Raw genomic sequence first — 17,506 nt, forward strand, 5'->3', positions numbered from 1 at the left:
TCAGGGTGCACCTGATGCTTAATCAGCCTGCAGGTGGTATGAAAGCTGGCATTGCAAGGGAGAAGGCTATGCCAGCCAGCCTTCAAGCAGGTTGATGGCTCCATGTTAGGAGGGCTATCCGCCTCCTACCTGACTGAGGCAGTGCACCTAAGGCTAGGGGACTACAAAGAAACCACTCAATTCATAGTGGCTCCAAAAATGGCAGAAGCCATGATATTGGAGTTATTCTGGTTAACCAAATGGAGCCCAGTCATACACTGTGGAAAAAATGCAAGGCATGTAATGATGGGAAAGGGTCCCATCACCATGGAGGAAAAGCAAAATGAGCCTGAGCGGCAGAAAGATAAGTAAAAAGAACCTGAGCACATGTGTGTGTGTGTGCTCTTCATGAAAGACATGTTGGGACACTTAGCCAACAGACCTGAGAGGTGTACTACCAAGTGAAAATCAAGGAAGGCAATGAATGGAAAACTGCCTTTAACTGCCCATTAGGATGCTACCAGTTTAAAGTGATGATTTTCGGACTACAGGGAGTCCCTGCCGTATTCATGCAGCTAATTAATGAGGTGCTGTACAACGGGGTCTTAGTATATCTGGATGGCATTCTGATCTATTTTGAGACAATTGAGGACCATGTGAAACCAGTGAGACAAGTGCTGAAAAAATTTTTCCTCATAACCCTCATAACCAAAACAGGAGGTAAAAAATGCATGAAATAAAGATGAATTTCAAAGTATTCTGAATCTTTGACAAAAAGCCATGCAAGCTAAATGACAAATATTTCCATCTATGCAATATACTGTTGACACTCTTTATTTAAAAAATTTGAAAGATTATATAATGTAAAGGGACTGTTTTACCACTACAATGTTTTCTTTGACAACTAGTTCCCAGTAAAATTGTCTGAATCTCTAATGGAATGTCTAATGGAAAGTTTTCAAAAGTAAGCATACATCTATAGAATGATATCCTACTAACTAAAACAGCATTAGAGTATTATATATATGTGATCCATAATGCATATAAGTGACCTAGTTTAATTTCTTTTATTTGTTTATTCAATTTCTAAGGCTGCCCAACTCAACCAGGTGACTCTTGGTGGTTAAAATTTTATTTTGAAATAAAAGTTAAATGAAAAAAGTTAAAGAATATTAAAGCTCATATTATAAAACAGCTGCTTTGATCCTGACTAAATTTGGCAAAAAAAAAAAAATCATTTTAGCTGCAAAGATGCATAATTTAAAAGGATACCATTAGATACTGGCAATCTCTGAAATCAGGACTACAATTTAATACCAGTTGATGAAAACTGTGTACTTGGTGTAATGAAAAATTATAACTGCTTGTATTCAGGGCCCTGGAGATTTATATGTGCAGTATGTATCCAAAATTGCAGTTTTCATTCTTGATTAAACTGAGAGATGAAATGAAGAGGTTTCTGGATACAAGGAAAAGTTCTATTGAAAGCTGAACAAGCATAGTTAGTGTGATCAGAATAGATGTACTTATTCCTCTTCTGCAATCAGGGACTTTCACCATATGGTTTGCCTAAAATGACAGATCCAATGGATGTATAGTTCAAATATGATTCCACTTAAAATACTTTTCCATTTCTTTAGATCTCTCAGCGGCTTTTGATACCATCAACCATGGTATCATGTTGCGCCGGCTGGAGGGACTGGGAGGGGGGAGCACCGTCTTGCGGTGGTTCTCCTCCTATCTCTCCGACCGGTCGCAATCTGTGTTGACAGGGGGGCAGCGGTCGACCCCGAGGCACCTTGTTTGTGGGGTGCCACAAGGGTCGGTCCTCTCGCCCCTCCTGTTCAACATTTATGTGAAGCCGCTGGGCGAGATCATCTGTGGTTTTGGGGTGGAGTTCCATCAGTACGCTGATGATACTCAGCTGTACATCTCCACCCCAGACCATCCCAACGATGCCTTGGAAATGATGTCAAGTGCCTGGAGGCCGTGCAGGTCTGGATGGGGAGAAACAGGCTTCGACTCAACCCTTCCAAGACCAAGTGGTTGTGGCTGCTGGCGTCCCGGTATAGCCAGCTGGTGCCATCGCTGGTTATTGGGGGCGAATCATTGGCCCCCACGGAAAGGGCCCACAACTTGGGCATCCTCCTGGACGCACGGCTGTCTTTAGAAGAGCATATGACGGCCGTGGCCAGGGGGGTTTTCTATCAGGTTCGCCTGATACACCAGTTGCGCCCCTTTCTGGATCGGGACTCCTTACGCACGGTCACTCAAGCACTCGTCACTTCTCGTCTGGACTATTTAATGCTCTCTACATGGGGCTCCCCTTGGGGTGCACCCAGAGGCTCCAACTGGTGCAGAATGCGGCCGCGCAGGGGATTATGAGAGCGACGGGGCGCTCCCATGTGACTCCTCTCCTGCGCGAGCTGCATTGGCTTCCGGTGGACTTCCAGGTGCACTTCAAGGTGTTGGTGATCACCTTTAAAGCGTTCCATGGCTTAGGGCCAGGGTACTTACGGGACCGCCTTCTGCCACCAATTGCCTCCCACCGGCCAGTTCGCTCCCACAGAGAGGGCCTCTTCAGGGTGCCATTGGCCAGACAATGTCGGCTGGTGACCCCCAGGGGGAGAGCCTTCTCTGCGGTGGCACCTACCCTCTGGAACAATCTACCCCCAGAGATATGACTGATCCCAGACCTCCAGACTTTTCGTCGGGCCCTTAAAACTTACTTTTTTCAGTTAGCCGGGCTGTCCTGATCTTATGGTTGGTTTTAAAATTTGATATTGATTTTAATTGAAATGTTTTAAATTATGGGCCAAATTTTATTTAATTATTTTAAATCTATTTTAACTTTTGTGTACGAATGTTTTATATTTGGCTGTTCACTGCCCTGAGTCCGGAAGGAGAAGGGCGATATAGAAATCTGAAAAATAAATAAATAAATAAATAAATAAATAAATAAATAAATAAATAAATAAATAAATAAATAAATAAATAAATGTGACAGAAGCAAATTAATGTGTTTAGATTTGCTCTTCATCATTAAAATTAATTAATGTACTCTAAAGAACCAGAAGTGCACTTTTATTTATGGATTTGGCTACATTTTCATTCATTAAGTCACTATGGGAGGAGCAGACCTTGTTATGCTCATAAAAAATTGACATGTAAACATATTCTTTACCAATTAGTTTCTGGATGCAATTCAAAGTGCTAGTTATTGCCTATAAAACCATAAATACCATAGGGCCTATTTGTTTCCCCATAGTATTTAACTGTCTGTGCATTCCAATAGAGTCAACTTGTTTCAAAACTCATAGATTAAGAAATGTCACATTGTTTAGTCAATGTTCCTGTACCTGCTGTTTGAAACAACAACTCTCTGCAGATCAGGGGTGAAATGCTCCTGGTTCGGACTGGATCACCCGATCCGGTAGCGATGGAGGCGGGTGGTTTAGAGAACTGGTAGCAAAAATCCCTGCCCCCCCCCATTGCCCAGCTGAGCTGCGCAATCATCAGAGGCTTTTTTTAAATTTTTAAAAGCATTTTTTCTACAACCTCTTTGGCCGAAAAAATGCTTTTAAAGGTTAAAAAAAAAGCCTCTGATGATCACGCAGCTCAGCTGGGATCATCAGAGGCTTTTAAAAACATTTTTTCTACAACCTCTTCGGCCGAAGAGGTTATAGAAAAAATGTTTTTAAAAGGAAAAAAAGCCTCTGCCGATCAGGCAAATTAGCTGGGATCGTCAGAGGCTTAAAAAAATAAAGCTTCTGCCGATCAGGCAAGTCAGCTGGGATCGTCAGAGGCTTTAAAAGCATTTTTTAACAACCTCTTCAGCCGAAGAGGTTGTAGAAAAAATGGTTTTAAAAGAAAAAAAAAGTTGGCCACACCCACTCAGTCATATTACCCACCACCACCACCACCACGAAGCTACGCACACAGAACTGGTAGTAACAAATTTTACATTTCACCACTGCTGCAGATTCATATGCCCTCATTTTGTCTACCTCCAAGAGTTCTTTAAAATACTAGTTCTTCTGCCAGGCCTTGGGTTAAGATGTTTGGATAAGCCACTTTAAGCTAAGGGAGTATATGGAAGAGTGGTTTTGTTCCTTCAGACAAGTTGCTCATGGAATTGTTAATTTAATTTTGTTAAGCTATCCAGAGGCATCCTACAAAATAAATAAATAACTACACAAACAAATAAAGAGAGGAAAAAGAGGAATATCAATAAACAGAGAGACTTAAGAAGTATATTACTATGGTAGCAAACAATAAATAAACATAGAAGAAAATTCTGGTTAGGAGAAATGGTAATTTTGAATGAATAAAAGTAATGCAAAGGGACAGTAAGAAGCCCCAAGGAGAGAAAGGAAAAAGATCAATATGACACTGAGTACAATAAGAAATCTATTATTTTGACTAGAGGAAAAATATAATTTAATTGCTGCATTTATTTATTTTAAACCATTGAATTATTTCAAACCTTAGAGGGAAGTATTATATACATACATAAATAAGCAATTCAATATGATGTACACAGAAAGGGTTAGTGTAACAATAAGAACTAATATATAAAGAGAATAAATAGATAAATTAATAATTTCAAGTTTAACAATAAATGGAAGACAACTACAGAAGGTTAATTTTGTTTTAGTATTGTACAAAAAGTGATGTGCTTCTGAAAATGATCCATGATAAGGTAACAAAAAGAATTGGAAAATAAGCTGTGTGCAAAAGCAATCAGTTGACAATGTTATGCAATGTGAAAAGGGTTGATGAAAGGAGGATTCAGGATTTTCTTTTTCCTTTCTAAAGAATGAATGGAAACATATATTTATTAAGGAGCATTGGAATTACATAGAATAATATATACTTATTATGCAATAAATGCATAATATTTTAGTTGCTCCACCTCTCATTCTTACACATATTAAGTCACTTATTTCAAAGTCATTTGGGTACAACTGTCACTCAAATATGTTGCAGTTAGATGGTTAGCTTCTTAGCAATTATAACATTTATCCTATTGTGACTTACAGTGCTACATTATGGTATTTTTATTATAATTTTACTTTAATTTAATATTTTATCCTGTATATTGAATATATATATATGCTGATGTTTCATTGAAACTTATATTTGTCTCTGTATGTATAATGTGTTTTAGTTGTAATATCGATGATGCCATATGCTAAATAAATATACTTTAATATGTTGAATTTTCCATAAAGAGCATCTTACCATTGTTGTTTCTGCAATGGATCCAAAACTATTAATGAAGATGTTGCATGTAACATTTACTGGAGGCCCTATAAAACATTAAGGCATGAAGAAATTAGTGTCTATATGAAAGTGAACTATTTGTACTATTTTCAAAATTTATTAAAAGGCTAAATTACAGTGGAAAAGAAAGTTATTTTTAAGGGTATGGTTTGAATAATGAATATTATACTGGCATGGTAATCATGTGTCTATATTGGATTGATACTGGTAATTCTTGAAATCCATTAGTAATTGACCAAGCTTCTAGAACTATTGTTTTTAAACAATAAAGAATTCATGATAGTTGAATCAAATATTTGGATGCTTTTGAAAGATAATTTTGTGCAACTTGTTGAGTAGTTGATTTTACTTTGAAGGATACAATAGACCAGGGGTATCAAACTCAAGGCCTGTGGGCTGGATCTGGCCTGTTGGGTGTTTAGATCTGGCCCGTGAAGCCACCCTGGAAACAGCAAAGGACCAGACCGCAGTACCTCTGCCAGCAAAAATGGAGCCCAGGAGGGCTGCATGCGGCCCTCTTGAGCTCTGTCTTTGCTGGCAGAGAATGTCAGGAGCCCATTGCAGCTGAAAATGGAGCTCACGAGGACTGCGGGTGGCACTTCCAAGATCAGTTTTCATTGGCAGAGGATTGCAGGAGGCCGTCACAGCCAAAAATGGAGCTCAGGAGCCTGTTTTCACTGGCAGAGTGCTTGGGCCACCACACAGGTGCCCCCAACACGACTGATGTTGAGCTGGCCATGCCCACCCTGGCCACACTCACCCCAGCCCCCCAAGGTCAAACACAACCCTGATGCGGTCCTCAATGAAATCGAGTTTGACACCCCTGCAATAGACAATACAGTTCTACAGCACAATGACTAAAAGTGACATTATTTCACAAAGCTATTCCTCCAATTCAATTCAATCCAATTCAACCTAATCATGTTGTATAATTCTGAAAGGTAATAAGGGTATTTCATGCTACTGTCATGATTCACACATGTTTTACATTTTAATTGCAAACATTTAGAGACAAAAACTTCTATTTAAAACCTGATTACATCATAGGTCAGTATACAAATAAAATGTAAAATATTTCCAATAAATGACATGAATATATTAGTGAAAGGGAATTTACTTCATTTCTTGGCAATTACTATAGTGTTAACCTTTTTTTTAATCATTTGAAATATGCCTTCTTATAATTAAATTAAAGAGAAAAATTAAATTCTGTTCTCATATCTAAATCTTCCCAAATGGTTCAATGTATCTTAGCGAAATGAAGATGATCATATCATTATTAGTTGCCTATGTTAATATCACTTTCATATTTTATGTGTGAATGATCAAATCCTATTGATGAAATCATTGCCCAATTTAAAATGGTCAGTCACTAAATACTAATTCAATAGAAAAAAATCTAGTAGCTTTACTTGCTACTAGGACATCTGCTATCAACCTATAGCTTTTTTCCTTCTTTTGTGGGTATAAGCAGATACAAACTAATAAATAATGCTGTAGCCATTCTTTTTTTAAAAGGGCCATGAGACCTATTGTAATTTTATAAAAACAATAATATAAAATTTCCAAGCTGATGTTTTATTTTGCAGCATGGTAACTTCATTTTTAATTTTGATTACATTTAAACAAAATTACTTGAGTTAATTAAATTACTTGTATATAATTCCTACATATTTTTATTTTTCAGATATATAGCACTGTGGATACATAATATTTTGTTTATTTTATTTTCTGCTTTCTGCTTAACTGGAACCCGATACCACAAATTATCCCTGGGGGGAGGGGGGGATGAATTTAGAAAACATCACACAATATCATAAATATTTTGAAGTTGGAAAATCCATTAATGGGTTTACATCTGTCCCATCCTACATTATAATATAGTAGATCAGGATGATTGTACTGTATATATTCTAAGCTTCAGAATCCAATCACTAAATGAATTCCTAAGACTTAAGCTTTCTATTTATATCTTCTTTTCTGAGATCTTTTTAAAAGCAGAAAGAAAGGAGGGGAAATTATTTGTTTGAAATAATCTTTTGTTCAGAATAGCTTTACATTAAATTGAAATGGAAGTTGTGCTGATAAGCTAAATGGTGATAAATAAATATTAACAGCTTAAGTCCTGGCAGTAGTTGTGTAGGAATGAAAAGTGGTGAAATTATAATGCAATATTAGAAGTATTTTTCATCTTAAGTAATTAAAGAAGTTTATACCCGTCCCAATTTATCTCCAATGGTCTGAGGATACAGTGTAGTGTATGCATGGCTACGTATCATTGTTAGGTATTTTGTGTCTACAATATTTGTGTGATTTGCAGACTGTGTCTGCAAACGAAGCAGTTTGGTAAATCTGCTCTAATCCTTTGTTCTAAGGCTATTGTGAAAAAGCATTTATTGTATAGAACTAATCATAAGGAATTGTTGAAATAAATTTAAACTCATTTTGGCAGTATTTTATATATGCTAGACCAGGCTTTTTCAACTAAGGTTCTGGGAACCCTAGGATTCTTCAAAAGGCCACTAGGGGTTTCCAGGGAGATCATGATTTATATATATAACAAAACAGTGACCGAACAAAAAACCTCCAACATCCAACCCTAGGTTGACCCATTGGTGTGTATGGACTCTGTGCAAGCAGGAAGATGAGCAAAGCCTGAGCTGAGGAGTGAAGAGTGAGCCAAGTCAAGCTGAGGAATGAGCAAGGACAGAGGAATAGCAGATGGTGGAGAATGCACAAGAGAGATGCCACCAGGTCCTCCATGCCAGGGTTCTTTGCCAGCTTGCCAGTTTACTAGCCTGCTTTTCTGAAAGTATAGTGCCCTGGGGGACTCCATCTCAAAGGGGTTCAGGAATCTAGGACTGGCCTGGGCACCAGTGGCAGCAGGAGCCACCACAAAGTTTTAGGGGAGGGGGGGAGGAAAATTTTTTATTTATTTTTAAGTTTAAGAACACTCTTAATGCATATATACAGGTCTACACATAAAATGAAAATACTATTTTTCAACGTCTGGCCTGACGTTGAAGGCCTGAAAAATAATACAAGGCTTCCTCCAGATTTAAAAGTTGAGAAAGATTGTGCTAAATCATACTGCTTAACTCAAATAGTTATTTGTTATTTGAATTGTACACACATAATAAAATGATTTAGTAACTCTAAGGTATTTCTAATTGTTGCTTTCTTCTGTGTGAAGATTTCAATATTGCTTTCCTAGATTTCCCTTCTAGTGTATTTGGAAAGCTATATTATTTTTGTAATTCAGGATTTATATTCATGAAAGCACACTGAAGAAGATCAGCCTGCCTACTAATGTATAGTCTTATGCTTATTTTAACTATTTCCACTTTCTCATATTTGATTTTGATTCTATCAGTCTTTTCAAGACTCCAATAGATTTGGAGCATTCCTTTAATACCTTTCTGTACCTTCACACAATTTCTCCCATTGCATTGTTGGGCTATGCATTTCTTTTTATTTTCTTTATCCATTAAAAACAGCCAAATAAAAGCAAGTATGTAGAAAGAAAAAATTGAAAAAACTCATGTGATCTCTTACATATTTTAAATAACTGAAGCAACCAAAACACTCACATATATACATTAAATTCCCAATGTAAAGGGGAGCATGATTGAACTATCTGCTATGTAGTTGTTAAAAATTAGATTATTAAATAATTTATTCCCTTTTCTGGTAAATCACCAATTTCCCCTCCATCACAATTAATTTTAAATGCCATGATTTCTTTCCATTCTTTAGCAGCCAACTCTTAGTCCAACTACCATATTTTTCAGAGTATAAGATGCACTGGAGTATAAGACGCAGCTTAGTTTTTCGAGAGGAAATGGGGGGGGGGGAAATCTGCCTACCAGGTATTCATCTGGCTAGCGTCCTTAGTCTGGTCAGCTTCAGCACATTAGTTTGCTGGTTTTGAGTGCGCGCAGGCACTTTTTATCCCCTGCTTGGGGGTAAAAAACAGCTTCTAAAGCACAGCTGATCTTTGGAGAGAGAAGCAATGAGAAAAGCAGGCGAAGCTCCAAAGATTGCTTCACTCATTAGCACCTCATTAGGGCTGAAAAACAGCTTCTAAAGCACAGCTGAGAGGGAGCAGCAATGAGAAAAGCAGGCAAAGCACGGAAGATCACTTCACTTGCTAGCAGCTCGTTAGGGCTGAAAAAAAGCTTGGAAAAAGCTACATTCAGAGTATAAGACGCACCCAAATTTTCAGCCTCTTTTAGGGGAGAAAAAGAGTGTCTTATACTCTGAAAAATATGGTATTTTGCTTTTGGACATTTGACCATCCTTATTGGTATCATCTTGGAAAATTTATTTATTTGTTAAATTTATTTGCTGTTGAAAAATTATAGAATAAAAGTTGCTAAGAAATTTTTATTTTTTATTGTGCCATGTAGTCTTTACTTTCCACTATGGATTTTACTTCCAGCTTTGACTAATAATAGATAGTATACAACTCAGTCAAACATGTAACAAGATACAATTATAGAGTTTAATCCAAATTTTTATTCTTATTGTGCTTAATGATGATTTTTTAAAATATAAACTAACATAGAATCCAGCACAGTACAGATAAAAATAACAGCAATGTTACTAAATACAATATAAATTCACAATCAAATGAATGTGAAATTCTAAAAACACAAGAAGATTATAAATCAATCAATAAAATTTCATAGGAAAAATAAAAAGGAATGTACCTGGGACCACGAAGTAATAAATGAATAATGAAATTACTTTTTTTATTTCAGTATGATGCATTTGTTTTCACTGTATCCTTATTCATAGATTTTTGTTTGTGTTATCTAGTCAGACTATGTCTTTTTTCCCCAGCAAGTTATTTATTGATAAATAAAATGGTAGCCTATTTAATATAATTTTAAATATCCTAATTTCAAATATATTTGTATAAATACAAAATAAACCCTTTCATATTCTTTCAAATATTTCCATAATTATTCTTTTTACATTGTAATTCATCCAGTATCTACTCTATTCTTTTTTTTTAAATATGCTTTGTCTTCAATTAAGCTTCTCCCTTGCAAATTCTTTTCAAATTTCAATATGGATAGAATTTTTTTTTATTTATTAAAATGTATAGAATCAAGGCCATAATCTAAATTACAGTTTTAGCTAAATGTGTTATTTAAGAAAGTAATGTAGAAACAACTTTTAGCATTAATGAAAATATTGGAATTAAATAAATAACTTAGAAGATTAAATTACCTTTGAAATTTGGTCTGATTCTTGCATCATAGCCAGACATTCTTCCCATTAATTTATCCAGAAAATCTGAAGGAGACATTGGCATACTTCGAGATCTCGCACTGTCAATTTCCTTGGTGGCCACCAAACTAAAAGCAAGAAAATTTTTCATTAGTGTAACCATACAATTATTTTCAGGTCTTTTACAAATTATGCCTTTGTAATATGAGGTTTCATCATTTGAGTTCAGCATCACAGTCAAAGCCAACCCTCCTCAAAAGCACCATACGATTTGCTAGATTTTATTTCAATATTTTTTTTTAACTAGTCTCACTATTGTTTTGTGAAAAAAAATGTTTACTACACAAACTGTACAGATTACCAATAAGCTTTCGCCTGCAATTCAAGGGTAGATTGTCATTTTGACTCTGCTATCCCTTCACGGAGCCTTGAAGGCCATTTTTGGTCTGTCCATTTAGGTTGAACCATGTTGGGTTAGTTTATGATGTATATTTGTTTATGTTTATGTTTATTGGACTTCTTTTTTTTAATTTTTTTTTATATTTTTATTGTTAAAGAATAACAAAAAGGGAAAAAAATCAATACAAAAATCAATAGTAAGGAAAGAAAAAAATTTTTTCCCCCAACGTGCTATACAAACGGAAAGGAAGTTTTAGGAAATTGAAGTCTTCAATTCTTCCAGAAATCTCTTTGATAAGGTACTGGTGCCGATTCATCCAATCTCCCAAGTGCAAAGTCCACAAATGGTTGCCAAGTGTTCCAAAAAACATTTTCTTTATATATACCACTTCTAATTTTAATATCACAAATCAATTTATCATTTAATGCAAATTTCCATGTTTCATTGTACCATTCTTCTAATTTTAAGTCAACATTTAATTTCCAATATCTAGCAATTATAATTCTCCCCATTATAACCAAAATCCTCACCAATTCTCTTTCTCCAGTTGTTAATGTTGTTTCATTCAATATTATTAATAATATGGTTTCTAATTTCAATTTGACCCTCTTCTTAATCATTTCAAATATTTCATTTTCTATCCTAGACCAAAAAAGTTCAACCCCATTACATTTACACCACATATGAGCATATGTCCCGAGTTCCACTTTACATCTCCAACACATTTTATCCACTTTATTATCCATTTGAAAAAGTCTTATTAGGGTCAAATACCACTTCCAAATAACTTTATAGTTATGTTCTTTAATCCTTATTGATAATGTCCTCATTATTCTACTAACCCAGTTCATATTCCAATTTTGATCAGAAATTTCAATACCCAGTTCTTTTACCCAATTTTCTTTTATTACCCTTTGTGAATTATTATCAAAGTTAATAATTTTATAAATTTTACTAACTAATCCCTTTGGCCCAATTTCATCTTTTATTATTCGAGATGTCAAATTTTCAAATTCCGTTTCCTTTCTACTCTCATCATTCCTTTCTTTGCATTTCCTATTCCATTTATTCATTTGAATTCTTTCAAACCAATTAATATTTAATTTTCCATAAATTTCCTCTTTCCTCATTTCATTTTCTATAAATTTCAACCATTCACTAATTGTTTCCACTTTCTCTTCTATTATAATCCTCTCTCTGTTACTATTTAATTTCATTGGGCAATTCTCTTTCAGTTTACCTAAATACAATGCGTCTGGTATTAATTTTTTTGCTACTCTGTCCCAATTTTTAGTCAAACTATTTAACCAATAATTACAAATTTTAACCTTACCTTTAAGATTTTCCAAAAACCACTTGTAACCAAACTTCTTTATTTCCTTCATTTCCAAGTTACCCCAAAGTTTAACATCTCCTTTTAAAATTTTTACTACTGTTTTTATATTAAATGCTTTATAATAGTTTAATAATTTTGGAATTCCTAAACCACCTTGTTTTTGGTTCTGATACCACATTTTCTTAATCAATCTTGGTTTTTTTATCCCCATTACAAAATTTATCTGATTTTTTTTATATACTTCAATGTCCCTCTCGGTTAAAAAAATCGGAAGCATCTCGAATAAAAAGTTAAATTTAGGAAGTAACATCATTTTACATAAAGCTACTCTACCAAACCAAGATAACTTAAGTTTTTTATATTTCCCAATTTTCTCTTCAATTTCTTTTATTACTATGTCATAATTTAGTTTCTTTAAATTTTTAATTTTAAGTGAAAGTATAATACCTAAATATCTTAAATTATCCTTTATCCTAATTCCAAATTGATTTTGTAATTTTTCTAATTTGTTTTCCCTATCAATTTCCATTAATAATTCTGATTTTGCCCAATTTACTTTCAAACCAGTCATATCTTCAAATTCTTCCAAATGTATTTGAACTCTTTTTATATCATTTGTAATATTATTTAAAATGACAAGAGTGTCATCTGCATATAAATTAACTTTGACGCCTTTATAACCTATTAATTCTGAATCCTCTTCAATCAAAGTTGTTAAAATTTCCATTGCTAATAAAAATAGGGTCGGAGACAGGGGACAACCCTGTCTTGTCCCTGCTTCCAAATTTATATCTTGCGTAAATATACCATTTATCTTCACTCTTGCCGTACCCCTCTGGTACAATTTGGAAATAATATGAATAAATTTATTACCAAATCCTAATGCAGAAATCATTTCTTTTATAGTATTCCATTGTATAGAATCAAAGGCTTTAAAAATATCCAAGGCAAGAATACCTATCTTATCACCATTCTCAGCAATATCAATAACATTTAATACTCTTCTAACTAAATCACACATATAACGCCCTTTAACAAAACCTACTTGATTATAGTTTATATATTTATCTATAAAATTATTCAATCTATTTGCTAGAATTGCAGTAAATATCTTAGCATCTTGGTTAATCAAGGAAATGGGCCGATAGGATTCAATCTTTTCTAAATCTTTACCTGGTTTCGGGATTAAGGATATAATTGTTCTATTCCAGGACATGGGAATATCATCTCCATGTAATATCTTATTATACAATTTCTGTAGTTTTGGGATCAAAGTTTCTTTAAACTCTTTATAAAATTCTGCTGGTAACCCATCCTCGCCTGGAGATTTTCCAAGTTTTAGCTTCTGAATCACATCTTTAATTTCCTCAGAGGTAATATCCTTTTCCATTTTTTCTTTATATTTATTATCAATTTTCTTCTGACCATATTTTTCTAAGAAATTTTTTAATTTACAATTATCAATTTCTTTTTTAAGATATAATTCTTGAAAAAACTTTTTAACAATTTCACATTTCTCTAATTTTTTATAACATCTCTTACCTTTTTCATCTATTAGGACACCTATTTCTCTTTTTTCTTTTTTATCTTTCACCATTCTTGCTAATAATTTTGAATTTTTATTACCATATTCAAAAAATTCTCTTTTTAAATAGCTTAATTTTTTTTAACTATTTCTGTATCTTCCGCTATTTGTTTATTTTTCAATTTTTTAAGTTCCTTCCATAATTTTCTATCCTTAGTCACTAGGAATCTATTTTCCAGTTCTTTTATCAATTTCTTCTTTTCCTCTATTCCTATACTTCCTACTTGATAATTTAATACTTTCTCCTCTAAAAATTGCTTTCATTGTGTCCCAAACTGTTCCATAATTGACTTCCCCATTATCTTTCCGATCCCAATTTTCTTCCCATTTCTTAAGAATACGATTCTTATCTTCCTCATTTTTATACAATTTTTCATCATATCTCCAACAATTTTCTTTTTTCTCCAAAAACTTATCTAATTTTAGTAACAATTCTGTGTGGTCAGAGTCTTTAAATATTCCAACATCCATATTATCCACGTTATCCATCAGATTCTTGGATACAAAAATATAGTCAATTCTTGAATATGAATTAAATACCTTTGAGTAAAAAGTATACATTCTTTCATTACCTTTAATCTCCCTCCAAACATCTACTACACCATTTTGCAACATCCAATTATCAAGTATCCCCATTTTTCTTATTCCACCATATCGGGTAGGATTGGTACTATCCATCTGGTTTCTAATTAAATTAAAATCACCAGCAATAATTACCTTCCCTACCCTTTCAGTTTGCAACAAATCGGTAATTTTATTCAAAAAATCTTTTTGATTCACATTTGGTACATATAAATTAACTAATGTTATTTTTTCCTCGTTAATACATCCTGTTATTATCAAATATCGTCCATCGATATCTGCTATTACTTTGTTTTTTTTCAAATTGGACTCTATTTGATATTAATGTTGCAACACCTCTAGATTTTGAGGACCCAAAAGCTTTTTCATAAACCTGCATCCCTTTTAAATACATCCTGTTTATATCCTCAGATTTCTGATGAGTTTCTTGCATAAAAAGTATGTCAGGAGAATCTCTTTTAATCTTAAATTCTAAATGTCTTCTCTTAATCTGACTCCCAGTACCTTTAACGTTCCAAGTCATTACCTTAATTACCCCATTAATATTTTTAATTTTAACTATTCCCTCTTTTTCCTTTCCGTGACCCAAAACCCAAACAAATATATATAGACAACACATAACATAAAAAAATAATAAAAATAATAATAATAATATAAAACATACAAACAACATAAAACAAAAACTAACATAACACACAACCACATAGAATCTTCATCTCCCACCGTCTTCATTAAGACACGCCTCGTTTCCAAGAGTGGGGGAGAGGGGACCCCGTCCATCAGCTGGGTCGTCTCTTCATTGGCATAATTCTGGTTTCAATTGAACAACTAAAGGTTCTTCGTCCCCTTACTCGGGCTCATCTTCCCTTTTATGTTCAGAGTCCAATGTAATCATCCTTTCCACTCCTTCACCAGTAAGATCTCGACTTTTCTTCTGTACCTCCTCCAAGGATGGAGAAATATCTTTCGTTGGTTTTCTTTTCCTCTTTGGTTTTGGACCTAAACCTCCGACCACCCCTCCTTCTTCCTCTGGTGTTGATGTATATACTTCAATTCCACCCATTTTGAGTAGTTGTGATCTTAATTCACTTTGTTCTTCCTCTTTTTCCAAAAAAACCAAGCTCGTGGAAGTATTGAACCACATCCGTTTCTATTGTAAATATATGCATTCTATTTTTATAAAAAAATTTCATTCGCTGTGGTGGTCTCCAATTATACTTAATACCTATATCTCTTGATATTTTGGTAATTGGCTTCAGATAATATCTCCACGATCTTTCCTCTCTTGAGATATCTTGAAAGACTTGGACCTGTTTTCCCTCAAGCTTCAGCACAGCATCACCATTTTCTCTAATTTTTGCCATTACTTGTAATTTATCATTAACACTTGCAAATCTTACCAAAACATTTCTCATTATTTCACGTTGTCTTCTGAATCCAATTGGATAGACACTTATCAAATCTGTAGTTGTAAAATTTTTATCCAATCCAAATTCATTAAGCCATTTCAAAACACATTGTTTAACATTGTCCACTTTTTCTTCCACTATACCTCTTATAACAATGTTGGACTTCCTAACTTCTTCTTCCAGAATACATATTCTTCTATCCTGTTTTTCATTTTTTTAAAAAAATTCAGTTATTTGCTTATCAATTTTTTTTGTTTGCACTTGTAGTTGATCTACATTATCTTTTATCACTGTTACTTCTGCTGGGTATTTAGCAAAATTAACATTAATTTCTTGAACAATTTGTTCCAGCTGGTTGGATCTTTCCTTCTTTTCTTCATCCATTTTTAAATGTATTTTTTGAAATTCTGTATCCATTGTCTCAATTTTATCACTTAATTTGTTTAATGCCAACACAATTATGAGCTGAGTCAATACTAGCTTGAGAAATCTGTTTGACCTTAGATCGCACCGATTCATCTTTAGATGGATCCATCTTAATAACTCCTATAATTTTTGGCCAAATATTTCTATAACCTTATTCACAGTTCAAAATCAATGGATCATCAAATTGTATTTAAATGTTGAATTGTTGTAGAGGAAAATCTTTAACCATCAATTCTGTACCACAGATACTCAGAAGGGTCTTTTCAGAAGGACTTGGGCTTATTTTACTTTCACTTTAAGGAGCCAGAGACAACAAATAAAGCATTAAAAAGTCCCAAATTTAAAAAAGTTGAAAGTCCAAATTATTGAAGGCTTGCTTACAATTGCTTCTTGCGCCAGAGGCAGTGTAAAATACAAACAGTAAAATTCCTTAGTCACGTTAATCAAGATCAGTTACACTCCTCAGCGCCATATTGCCTGCTGTGAGCTTCAGACAGCAAACATGCTTTAGATTACTTTAAAACTTTTAACTTTTAGTCCACAATTTTCACAGCGTCTTCAAAAAAAGGGGATAATTGCTTTCAAATTTTCAGACGATCCCACAAACAAGCCATTTAAGTATTCCTGTTCTCCACGTTTATGTCGACTCCAACATTCAGGCAGCTCTCATATATCTTATTTTATCTTATTCAAACATAGCCATAAAACTTAATTTGCTGCCCTTCGCCCTGAGGACGTTTTTGCGGATCCAGCTCACAATTAAATTCAAATTTATTGTTTTTTAGACCTCTTTAAATCTTCGTTTCGCCATTTCATCACCCCCTCTGCTCATTTTTATTCCCCGAAGGGAAAGCACTTTTAAAAAAAGCCTCAATTAAAAGCAGTTCAGGGTGACTTACCACATCAATCTTAATCCAATCAAAGCAGGAATTCTTCAATAACACATTTAGTTGTTATCGGACTTTGAAAATGCTGTTTATTTTATTTTTGTCCGCTTTCAATTTTCCATATGCCACAGAGAGACGAAGACAATGTCTTCTAAGCCACAGCCATGGACACGCCCCATGTTTATTGGACTTCTATACCGTCCTTCTCCCGAAGGACTCAGGACGGTGTACAGCCATATTAAAACACATATAGATTTACAGAATTTAAAAACAATTTAAAATCGCATATATAAAAAAATTTGGCCCACAGATTAAAAACTAACATACACCCATTATAAAATTCATATTAGGCCAGCCTGGCTTGTTGGAACAAAAGGG

General features: G+C 34.2%; 1 protein-coding gene across 1 annotated transcript in view; it reads right to left on the minus strand.

The window, feature by feature from the left end:
• Positions 1-17,506, minus strand: part of GLRA3 (glycine receptor alpha 3) — a 77,260-nt gene that overhangs the window by 42,425 nt on the left and 17,329 nt on the right. The window contains exons 2-3 of the mRNA XM_070948547.1: positions 10,504-10,631; positions 5,224-5,291 (exon numbers count right to left, since the gene is read on the minus strand). Coding sequence (XP_070804648.1) covers positions 5,224-5,291; positions 10,504-10,631 — 196 coding nt within the window. The remainder of the gene's footprint in view (positions 1-5,223; positions 5,292-10,503; positions 10,632-17,506) is intronic.

Source organism: Pituophis catenifer, unplaced genomic scaffold, assembly GCF_029215685.1.
Source record: "Pituophis catenifer annectens isolate HBS135680 unplaced genomic scaffold, rPitCat1.0.hap2 SCAF_8, whole genome shotgun sequence".
In the NCBI taxonomy this organism is placed as follows: Eukaryota; Metazoa; Chordata; class Lepidosauria; order Squamata; family Colubridae; genus Pituophis; species Pituophis catenifer.